The sequence below is a fragment of the Myotis nattereri genome (genome assembly GCF_964212035.1).
Source record: "Myotis nattereri genome assembly, chromosome: X".
Taxonomy (NCBI): domain Eukaryota; kingdom Metazoa; phylum Chordata; class Mammalia; order Chiroptera; family Vespertilionidae; genus Myotis; species Myotis nattereri.
In genome coordinates this window covers 5,463,536-5,475,198 of record NC_138078.1, presented here as the reverse complement: position 1 = coordinate 5,475,198, position 11,663 = coordinate 5,463,536, and the positions used below count along the sequence as shown (strand labels likewise).

Sequence of the window (11,663 nt, the reverse complement as noted above, 5' to 3'; positions counted from 1 at the left end):
TCAATGGAAAACTATCCTTGGGTGAGGATTAGCCAACCAAAAATTAAAAAAAGGAGACAAAACAACTAAATGCAATGTGTGACCCTGAAGTGGATCCCATTAATGGAACTGGCAAGATTTAAATATGGACGTTATATTAGATAAATGGTACCGTTACGTCCATGTTAAATTTCCTGAATTTGAACTTGTACTGGCCTCATGTAAGAGAATGTCCTCCTTATATCGATCGGGCACCTAGAATGTTCCAGGTGCACATACCCCTTCACCCCTCACAACAAGACCACGTGTTAGGACCATGCCCTCCCCCAGTTCTCAGATGGCAAACGGCCTGCACAGAGAAGTTATGGAGTTTGTGCAAGGTGGCACAGCTACCGGGGAGCTGACCGGGAACAGGTGACAAGTTCTAGTGCTGACAGCTTGGCAGTGTGCCCTTCCGTCTGCTGGCGCTGGGGAGCCTGGGTGAAGAAATGGCAAGACGGGCTCGGAGTGGACTGGGGCCTGGGGTGTGCAAGGCAACTTCGCAGGGCGGAGGGGAGGAGGGTTAGGGCCCACGTGAAGGGGGTGGTCAGGAAGGGAAGCCAGACTGAGAAAAGAAAGGAAATGAGGTCATGAGGAGGCAGGAGGTGGAGGTGGGTGTCTTGACAAATGTGACTGTGACTCACACTGAGAAAAACAGTTTACACCATAGGCCAGTAAACACACACACACGCAGCCATAAATAACTGACAGTCTGATGAAACAGCCCCTACCCTTCCCGCGCAGGTGAGTCGGCCCGTTCCCCTTCCGTTTCTCTGTAGGGATTTGTCTTGGCTTGTTGGCTTTTCTTTTACATTTTTGTTTGTCATTCTGGCAGGAATCCACTACATTGATTTCCTGAACCGGTACGGGACACGCCCGTGGTTTGAAAACCACGCGCCAGGGTGTGGTCCGGCGAGGTGGCCCTGGGGTCGGGGGAGCAGAGGCTAGAACAACACTCAGCGGTCTGGCCCGCAGCCTCCTCCCTCCGCCTTCTCCTTCGCTGAGCCGAGGCCCCTCAAGTCTGTTCACCTGGGCCCGTGACCTAACGCCCTAAATACCCTCGCACCCTAACAAGGTCCTCATCAGAATCCCCTGTGGTCCAAAGAATGGCGTGAGGGGCCCATCAAGACTGACCTCTGTCAAGCCAAAGGACTAAGAAATTCTGAGCATTCACAGACGTCAACACACAGAGGGGTCCACTTCTGGGAGAGGACCCAGCTGCTGCAAAGGAATCTGGTCAAAAGTGTGGAGCGGCCTTGCTTGGGCAGACGGTTCTCGAAGCCTAAGTTAGATTCCATTGACCCCACCTGGGAACACCTAACTAGCTGTCCTTTTTGGTTCATCTCTCCTGCTGGGAAAATGCAGGGCCCGTTTCAGAAAAGCAGCCCTGATTGGATGAAGGTTCAAACATTCGTTGCCACGCCCTAGCCGGTTTGGCTCAGTGGATAGAGCTTCAGACCATGGACTGAAAGGTTTCAGGTTCAATTCCGGTCAAGGGCATGTACCTCGGTTGCAGGCTCGATCCCCAGCCCCAATCGGGGCATGAAGGGGAGGCAACCAATCGATGTATCTCTCTCCCATCAATGTTTCCCTCTCCTGTCTCTCCCCCTTCCTTCCACTCTCTCTAAAACATCAATGGAAAAATATCTCAGGTTGAGGATTCAAAAACAGACAAACAAAAAGCCATTAGCTGCCACTGTGCTTGTTCTTGGGGCGTATGTGTGTTCATGCATCTCTGTTAGAACACGGGGCTTTTACAGAGAAAACACTGGAATCTTAGGGGAACACCTCGGGCATGCATTTGTGGCCTTGAGAATTGACATTCGGCTATATGAACTCGTGGTGTTCTCATCTTCCTGCTCAAGTTAACATTAATTTTTTGAAATGCCAAGTTCAGAGTTGTATATTATAATCCTTTCTTCAAATAATCCTGTCTGTATTCTTTTTTTTTTTTTTTTTACTTTACTTACTTTTTAATTTTCAGGACAGGCCTCTCCAACTACTTATAAGAGTATATATACTTATCCCCAGATGGTATTTTTCATTCGCCTTGAGGACCTTTCAAATTACTATACCAGCACAATTGTCTGCCCTTGCTACTCATCTCTGTAATCACGGTACCAGTAAACATAACCGATCCCAAACCTTTGCTGTTCCTTTCATTCCATGCCCCTTTGCCTCCGCTCACTCACGGTTCCCTATTAATCTTTATATCACGGAGTAACTTTCTGATTAGTATAAAGAACGGAAAACTGCAATCATTCTCTCTCCTCCACAAACCCAAGCGTTCAATAAAATCTCCCTGCTGGCATACTACTGACCAGTTCACCACCTCCGCCATCACAGTGCAATCCCTCCACCTGAAGGCCTACTAGGCACCATTCCTAGTAGGTTGAACGGCAGCCCGGGAAAGCTCTGTCCATGTCAAGGCCCTGGAACTTGGGAATGTTGACTTATTTGGAAAAGAAGTTTCTGCAAATGTACTTATGGATCATGAGATGAGATCAACCTGGATTGCCCAGTGGGCCCTACGTCCAGTGACCAGTGTCCTTAGAAGAGATAGAAGAATAGAGGCCACAGAGGCAGGGAAGGCCACGTGAAGACAAAGGTGGACATTGGAGTGACGCAGCCACGAGCCAAGGAACTCCTGGAGCCACCAGAAGCTGGGAGAGGCAGGAAGCGTCCTCCCCTAGGCCGTGGTCGGCAAACCGCGGCTCGCGAGCCACATGCGGCTCTTTGGCCCCTTCAATGTGGCTCTTCCACAAAATACCATGTGCGGGCGCGCACGTACAGTGCGATTGAAACTTCGTGGCCCATGCGCAGAAGTCGGTATTTTGTGGAAGAGCCACACTCAAGGGGCCAAAGAGCTGCATGTGGCTCCAGAGCCGCGGTTTGCTGAGCCGCAATTTGCCGACCACTGCTAGTGTCTTCAGAGGGAACAGGGCTTGCCAACACTTGTTTGGGGGTGGGGGTGGCTTACTTTTTGTTTGTAATAGCAGCACAATGTAAGATTTGGAAACAGCCTAAGTGCCCATCAGCAGATGAGTGGATTAAAAAACTGCGGTACATCCAAACAATGGAATACTACGCTGCTGTGAAAAGGAAGGAACTCCTATCATTTGCAACAACTTGGATGGCGTTGGAGAGCATTATGCTAAGCGAAATGAGCCAGTCAGAGAAAGATAACTATTACATGATCTCATTCATTTGCGGAATATAATGAACAACATAAACTGATGAACAAGATCCAGAGACAGAAGCATCGATCAGAGGGAAGGTAGGGGAGGGTGGGCGTAAGGGGAAGAGATCAACCAAAGGACTTGTATGCATGCATATAAGCCAAACCAATGGACACAGACACCGGGGGGCGGGGGGGTGAGTGCATGAACGGGAGTGGGGTGGGGGGGCAATGGGGGGATAAGGACACATATGTAATACCTTAATAAAGAAAAAAAATGAAAGGGCAAAAAAAAGAAAAAAATTTATTGAATTTATTGGGGTGACATTGGTTAATAAAATTACATAGGTTTCAGATGTACAATTCTATAATACATCTTCTGTATATTGTTTTGTGTGTTCACCACCCCAAGTCAAGCCTCCATCCATCACCATTTATCCCCCCTCCCTTATCCTCTTCTACCTCCCCAGCCCCTTTCCCTCTGGTCATCTAGATATCTGACCTCTGGAAATGGGAGAGAATGAATTCTGGGTTGGTTTGTTTGTTTAATATTGATATTAGAGAGGAGGGGAGAAGGAAAGAGATAGAAACATCAAAGAGAGAAGCATAGCTCGGCTGCCTCCTGCACGCCCCCTACTGGGGATCAAGCCTGCAACCCAGGCATGTGCCCTTGACTGGAATTGAACTCGGAACCCTTCAATCCACAGGCCGACGCACTAACCATTGAGCCCAACCAGCCAGGGCCATTCTGTTGTTTTCAGACACAGAGGTGATCAGTTACAGCAGCCTCAGGGAACTATACATGATGGCCGATCAGCTTCTAATGTGTGAACCATGGTGCAAGGCACTGTAAGCCTCAGAGATCCCACCAAAATGATCATTTTAAGCATTTCAAATGCTAACTCTCTGTCCACACCGTTATAACCGGCAGCAACTGAGCAGGAAAAGTGTTTACACTATGGAGGTGTCACAGCCTGTCGGACTGAAATATAGCCTAGGCAACCCCAATCAACGCATGATTTATGGCCATCGCGTACTGGGTGAATGTAGCCCTGATCATTGCTGTTACAATGACAAGTATGGGCAGCTTCTACTTCGCCCTTCGCTCCATGCAGCTGCATTCTGAACAGGAAGTCTCCAGGCTGCCTCCCCTGGGCTCAGCGATGGCACTTCTGATAGCTCCCGAGTGCCGGAAGGTGACTTTCAAACCCCTGAGTCAGGCGGCGGGGCCCTTCACATCTGCTTCCAGTCTCTCTCCCCCCACGATGCATGCGCCCGTGAAAACAGACCTCAGTGAAGAGCCGCTGGGTAAACGAGCAGATCTGTGGCTCATTGGCTCATGCCGTCCATGGCTAGTCATTCACACGGGTCCGCCTCTCCCACGGGCCCAAGCTGACTCATGTCTCTCTTCCCGGCAACCAGGAGAGAGCTAGGCACCCCCCGAGGTGCTCAATAGTTTGTTGAGTGAATAAAAAATGAGTCTTTGCACCTTCCATGCAAGCCATGACTTCAGATTGAGCTAACTCAGCGGTTCTCAACCTGTGGGTCGCGACCCCTTTGGGGGTCGAACGACCCTTCCACAGGGGTCGCCTAAGACCATCAGAAAACACATATATAATCACATATTGTTTTGGTGATGAATCACTATGCTTTCATTATGTTCAATGTGTAACCATGAAAATCCATCCTGCATATCAGATATTTACATGACGATTCATAACAGTAGCAACATGACAGTTAGGAAGTAGCAACGAAAATAATTTTATGGTTGGGGGTCACCACAACATGAGGTCGCGGCATCAGGAAGGTTGAGAACCACTGAGCTAACTGGAGAGCACTGGATATGCAGACAGGATGCTGTACTGTATATATATTTCATCTTAGGCAATAGTTTTGTTTCGAGATTGGGACAACACTATCTCAAGGCCTTTGAGGAGCCAGCGGGTATCAGCCACCAGCAGAGCCGAGTGTGGTGATGAGGAAAGGCCTAATTTCCTGTGGTTTGACAATAATGACACAGGAATAGCTCCCGACGCTCTGAATAGATCTCGAGCAGAACTCGTCCCGCCCTGTGGAAGCTCAAAGCTGTGGGATCCTGCTACACAGATGTGACCCAGCTGCCAGCCGGCGAGGTGCTACACTTATGGCTAGCCAGCGGTTCTCAACCTGTGGGTCGCGACCCCTTTGGTGGTCGAACGACCCTTTCACAGGGGTCGCCTAAGACCATCCTGCATATCAGATATTTCCATGACGATTCCTAACAGTAGCAACGTGACAGTGATGAAGTAGCAATGACAATAATTTTATGGTTGGGCCACAACATGAGGAACTGTATTTAAAGGGCCAGAAGGCTGAGAACCACTGGGCTAGCCTCACATGGTCATCATTGCGCTTCATCCGCTGAGGGATTTCAACAGTCAAATAGGACAAAGATGGCTGACGGAGGGTAAGGGTTTAGCAAGATGAAGTGTTTCTCTGGAAATTCAGCATCTACCTCATCAAAACCTAGAAGAACATCGATTTTAAAATCATGTCCTACCTCTTGGGCATGCCTCCTAGAGGGTTATCAAAAGAGAACAGGCAAGAGCTATCCCACCGACCTTCCCATGCTGCTAACATATTTGATTGTGGTGCAAAGAGTCAATTCTTTTCCATCAAATTTCACTCTCCATTGACCTTTTCGAGGAATCAGAAGGTGATCATTCTAGATACATTTTGGGAGAAGTCCACAGCCCTTAGGTTAGTGGCTCTCAACCTTGGCTGCACATTAGAATCACCTGGGAATCTTTTTAAAATCCTGATTTCTGGGCCTCATCCTCCGGAAATTCTGTTTCTTTGTGATGGGGTGGGGCCACGACATTAGTAACAAAGAAACAGAATTTCTGGAGGATGAGGCCCAGAAATCAGGATTTTAAAAAGATTCCCAGGTGATTCTAATGTGCAGCCCAGGTTGAGAACCACTGCCTTAGGTTCAGGATCCACCCTAAAAATGGGAAACAATAACGTCTTAGCATTTTCCTCTCAGATTCAGATGAAAAAAGCACCTTTAACCAAGAAAGACACGTGAGGGCTGGAGCTATGTCTTATTTACAACTGTATCTCTGTGGCAAATAAAACACCGGGCAGGCATTACACAGTTAATACATATGGGTGGGGGTGTTTAATGACCTAGTGCACGAGCTCAGTAACATGTAGTTGGCTATAAGCATCGACTCAAAATCAGCACAACCAGGGACAGTGGCAAATGAGCATTCAAAGCTCTTTAAATGTTTGTAAAAATATATTTAAAATTGTGGTGTCTCACACGACACTCACGTATTCGATGGTTACCCCAAAACGCCATGTTAAGTAGCATCTCCAACAATGAAGGGGGGAAGGTGTATGTGGAAGCCACTACTGGGCATAAGAGAATATACGAATATGAACGTGGAGGGCGCAGCCCCTGCCCACAAAAGTCTCAGAAACCGAGTAAGCATGGCGCTAGCAATGTGACTAGAGAGATAAGAGTTAAAAACCAGCCAGGTAACTAGACGTCTCCGAAACGTATTTTCTCCTTCGCTTACTTCACTGCACATCTGTGTCTTACATTTGTAATTTAGCCTCTTCTCATTACATGCAAATAAAATACAGTTGAACCTCAAATTGGTGTGTTTAATTCTCCTAGATTGCAGTGTAAGTCTCTCTTAAAAGTGAGAAATGGGGGGTGGGGGAGGGTAATTTTCTTTCTCTCTGGTTAGGCCCGAGAGGGTGTTACTCGGGTAAATCGAGCTCTAAGTGCTTTCAACGGTATGAAGCGGTATGTTTTCCATTCACATTCTTGAGCTAAGAAAGGTGGAAGAGTTCTTTATTTGGGGGACTGTGATGTTGGTTTCAAAACCCGCTGTCTTTCTGGTAAGCAGAAAACTGGCCCCATACATTGAGAAAGAATCGAAAGTTCTTTTTTGTGTCTCGGGGAGTTAGATGCTTCTGTAGGGAAATCCACTGATCTCCCTGGTGCATTTAAAGGAGACAGTGTCTAAGGCCCAGGGTGTGGGAGGAGGCCAGCGCTGGAAGAGGCCCTGGATGGGGGCGAGGCTCGGGGGTCATTAGGACTTTGCATGCCCCCTCTCCCCTACACACACAACCCCCACCGCATACACCCCCTCCTTGCACGCGCAGCTCAAGAGCTGTGTTGTTCTGGAAGAATCGTGTAGCTTTAAAATGCCGTCCTTTGGGGGCTGCAAACGTGGCTGCGATGGTTGAGGAATCTGTGGGATTTAGGAAAGAGTGAGTCTGCCCTGGGAGCCTTTGCTGGGCCTCTTGCTTCCCCTATTTTGCGTTATTAGGCCTGTCGGTTCAAAATTTGCAGAAGTCCCAGGCAGGACCCTGGGGCCTTCAGCTCTTACTTCACCTCCCTTGGCCTGTTGCCTCCTGGGGCTGCGGAGGGACTCAAAGATGTGGGGATACAGGGGCTCCTTCGTTTGAGACGATCCCCCATTCGAATGGTGAACCGCAGGTCCCCTGGTATTGGGGAGAAAGACATCCTTTTCAAACACTATCTCCTAAGTAGCAGCGTAAAAGCCCCGACTGGCTCAGAAATACCCCGGCCCTTCTGGGAAGGTTCTCTCCTGGGAAGAAAACAGACTTCACTTCCCCCATCAAATTAAAATAAAATAAAGAGTAGCCTCTCCCACCCCCATCCCCACACGCAGTTCAGGGCGGTATGTGCAGAAGCTTCTGAATTGGCCCTGCCCACGCGCACGAAGCAGCCAAAATGCAATCGTTACCAGATTGTTCATTTCACTTTTTTTTCCTCCCTCCATGTTAGCTTTGACCTCCCAGGAGAGAAAGGACTCCTCTTCCATCCATCCCTGGACTTCAAAGATCACCCCTTCCCCCTTAATGCTCATTCTTTTCGTTTTAAAAGGAGCCCTGGAGCCATGTTCATCTCAAATCCTCCTTCATCTTTGCATTGTTTGAAAAGTGCACACAGAAAGGCCGGCCTGGTGTCTCTTTGTGCCTGGGGCACGCTCCATCTGCCCACGCCCTTCCTTGCAGCAGGAAAAAAAAATGCAGGGCCGGAGGGCCGGCTCCAGACCTGTGCTCACTGCGCAGCTGTGGCCCGTCGGGTTTTGTAGCCTCGGGTACACGTCCCCTCCCTTGCAATGCAGATAAAGGCTTCTAGCTGCTGCTGCTGCGGTTGCTTGTCTCAACCACAGGTGAATGGTTTCCTGTGCATTTCTCAAAATAAGTGTTGAGCAAAGGAAAGGAAATGGACCTGCTTAATAATGATCAACAATTGCCCGCCACCTCTCCTTCAATAAGGAGGTTTTCATAAGTCAGTTTTGTTTTTTTTGGGGGGGGGCGAGTTGAACTTCTTGGACACTTGCGCTGGGAACCTTGGCTTTGCGGAGATATTGGGGAAACGACCCTCCCTAAATGTTCCCACTGGATACTGATCCCCTAGCTCCCTTTCCGTACACTAAATGCCCACATAGAGAGCTTGGCTTTCCCCCCAAAGCCACCAGTTCAAATAGGCACTTCAAAGTGATTGAGAAGTTCTGGACTCAAGAAAGCCAAGAAGCCCTGGAGATGAGCCAATGCAGTCCTACTGGACTTGAACGTGGCACCAGTTTCAGCCCCGGCTTCATCCAACGGCTTTATTATGTGAGAATTTTAAAATCCTATTCATTGTAAGTGCACCTATTTTCTAAAAGCAGTTTTAAATATTGAACTCTAATTAGAACCCATTAGATGAGGAAAAACATGTGTGGAATCCTTTGACGAAACAGCTGTTAAAAATGTATTTTCCCTAAAGGATGGGAATGTGTGTGTCCGTGTTGGTAATCCGCTCACTAGCTGAGTTCGGTTTCACACTTAAGACATTGTGCTGTTAATAATCTTTTTTTTTTTCAATCAGGTACAATTCAGCATTGGCTTGTCACTCTGTAAAGAACTGCAAATGTATCTTTATCTGTTTTTATATAATTCATGCTAGGAACTCAACCCTAAGAAAATGACCTCCCGGGTTACCTAGCACACACACCAGCGTGAAACCCCTTTTACCAGATGTTCCTCATTTATTGCTCCCCAGGGAGACCCTTTCCCAAAGGGTTCCGCAGCGAATCAGGCGCTCCCCTCCCAGACACGACACACGTCACACCAGCCAGGTTTTAAAACTTTTTATTTGCATATTAAAAAAATTGTGCATTCCAATAATTAAAATCATTTGAACAAAAAAAAATGGCACTCTGATTAAACTGCATTTTACAGCCCGCAGGACCCCTTGGACCAGCTTGGTTTTAACTCTAGATTTCACCCTCGTCCCATCCAGCTCCCTCCTTCACCAACATGCAAGCTGTCTCCCTTCCCCGCCAGCCAGCCAGGCAGATGGGAGCGGCAGGTGCGGCCTTCGTTGTCAGTAGTTCTGATGTGAAAAGGGGCAGCACAGTCACTTAAACTGATCCAACCTCTTTGCATCTTACAAAGTTAAACAGCTAAAAGAAGTAAAATAAGAAGGCAATGCTTGTGGAATGTACAGTGCATATTGGCGGCGCGTGCCTCATTAGGATTCGCCTGCTTGCTTCTCCTGTTCAATCGCTGTGATTGGAGAGAAAAAGGAAAAAAAAGACGGAGGCGGTCAGTTATGCGGAACCGGTGGAGCCTAGTATAGAAGAGCACAGTGCTCGTTTAAAATATCCTTCCGACTGATGAAAACTCTACAAGTGCCGAGGCACTTCATCACGAAGGCTTTTATTCAATAGGAACATTAGACAGATAAAAGCCTGCGCCTATGCCTATGGCATATTAAACATTCCTTCATTGAGTTATTAAAGCTGCAGGACCATTTTTAAGTACCCTTTCCAGGCCACATTCATCAACTGTCGGCTCTGGCCCCACCCTCCCTCCCCCCCATCAATCCCCCCCCCCGCCCCTCCCATCCTCCCTCCTCCCCACCGCCACTCCCGCTCAGCCTTTTCTCAAGAAGGGGGGGAGGGGGAAGGGGGGAGGGAGGGGGTGTTGAGCTTACTTTCTTTTGAAGGCAGTGGATTTTTCTCTTGCGTTTCTGTCTTCTTCAGTTTCGACTTATCGAATTTCTCAATCTCAGCCATATCGGGTTTATCAGACATGGTTGCAGAGGAAGCTGCAGATACAAAGCGAGGAGGGAGGGTGAGCGCGGAGCTGCTCGTTCTCCCGCTCGGTCTCCCCGCTCCAAGCTCCGAAGTGCGCTTTGACCCTCGCATCTCACGCCTGAAACCCCACCTCCGCCTCCTCCCGCGTCCATTCGCAGCCAGAGACCTTTCTCTCTACAGAAAAGAGCCCCCCGCACCCCGTTTCAATCTCTCGAGACGCGGGGCGCCGGGCTGGGAAGACCGCTGGGGCGCTGCGGGTTTCACTGCAGCGCTTCCCCATCACCATCTGGCTCGGGGTGCGTTTACGGGGGGAGAAAAGCGAGCGAAAAAGCCTTCAAATGAAGCCAGGGCTGCACACACCGTTTCCATTCCCTCTGAGTGCTCTCTCGCCCCGCAAACGCGCCGCTTTCTTTTGTCTCTTAGGCGGCGGCAGCTGCTGCGGCGCCGACCACCGCCCTGCCCGCTACCTCGCTGGCGCGCAACAATGCGGGCGCCGCACAAAGCTGCCCGCACCCATAAATCCGCCTCATCTGTAACCCGGGGCGGGGCGGCAGCCTCGGGCACGCATTCCCCTGCAAGGAGGGCTTTCCATGCTGCCCGGGCGCCCTCAACCTGGCCAGATGCAGCCCACGGAGCCCCCCGAGGCTGGCGGGGAGCTGCAATTGTCGCAGCCCGGGCGGGTGGGTGTGAGTTGGAACAAAGGGGCTTTCTGTTCCTGATCTGTCTCTGCCTAAGAGGCAACGCAGAAAGCCTTCCCGGGGAGGAAGAAGGGAAAGCCTGCTCCCTGGTAGCTGCCTAACAAAACGCCAGGTTAATCTTTCTTTTTTAAAAAAAAAATCGCCCCGTTACCCGGCATCTGGAAGGATTTGACATTGCCCAGCTCCCCGAGGCAGCCCTTCCCCGGGAGGGCCGCTGGGGCTGGGCTTTCGGGGTGCCGCAGCAGGGATGCGGGGAGTGAAGGGGACCCACCCAAGCGCGGGAGAAAGGGGCCCCAGGGCTCACCCGAGCGAGGTGCGCGAACGAGAGAAGTCGATCTGCTCAGGGACGGCAGCCGAATGCCGGGCGGGGGCGGCGGGCCCCCTTTTATGCGCGCTCCTATGCAAATGAGGTGATGTCACCGCGCGTCGGCTTAACTCCTTCGCGCCCGGGGTCCCAGTCGGCGTCCGGGGGCCCTACGTGGCGTTTGGGGGGGCCCCACCTGCGTCCACCAATGCACCCTAACCGCAATGAGGGTGGAAACATAAGACGAGAACCCCCCACCCCAACCCCCAGCCTCCAACACGCCCTTCCTAACGCGCTTTCCCCCTTTTATGTCTGTTTTGCCATCATGGATTTTTGCAACAGCCCGCGAGCCT

The 11,663-nt window shown here is 50.0% G+C and overlaps 1 protein-coding gene across 1 annotated transcript; it reads right to left on the bottom strand.

The window, feature by feature from the left end:
• Positions 1-9,342: 9,342 nt before the first annotated feature.
• On the bottom strand, positions 9,343-11,456 carry TMSB4X (thymosin beta 4 X-linked). Its single transcript, XM_081080936.1, has 3 exons — positions 11,311-11,456; positions 10,206-10,319; positions 9,343-9,775 (listed from the first exon to the last, which is right to left on the bottom strand). The coding sequence occupies exons 2-3, from the start codon at positions 10,303-10,305 to the stop codon at positions 9,741-9,743; spliced, it is 135 nt and encodes a 44-aa protein (XP_080937062.1). The 5' UTR covers positions 10,306-10,319; positions 11,311-11,456; the 3' UTR covers positions 9,343-9,740.
• Between the last annotated feature and the right edge of the window lie 207 nt (positions 11,457-11,663).

Bases quoted from the DNA above. Each gene is read 5' to 3' on its own strand.
- TMSB4X (XM_081080936.1), bottom strand. From the start codon at position 10,305: ATGTCTGATAAACCCGATATGGCTGAGATTGAGAAATTCGATAAGTCG. The intron at 9,776-10,205 runs GTAAGCTCAACA...CTCCAATCACAG, and splicing joins TCCACTGCCTTCAAAAGAAA to CGATTGAACAGGAGAAGCAA.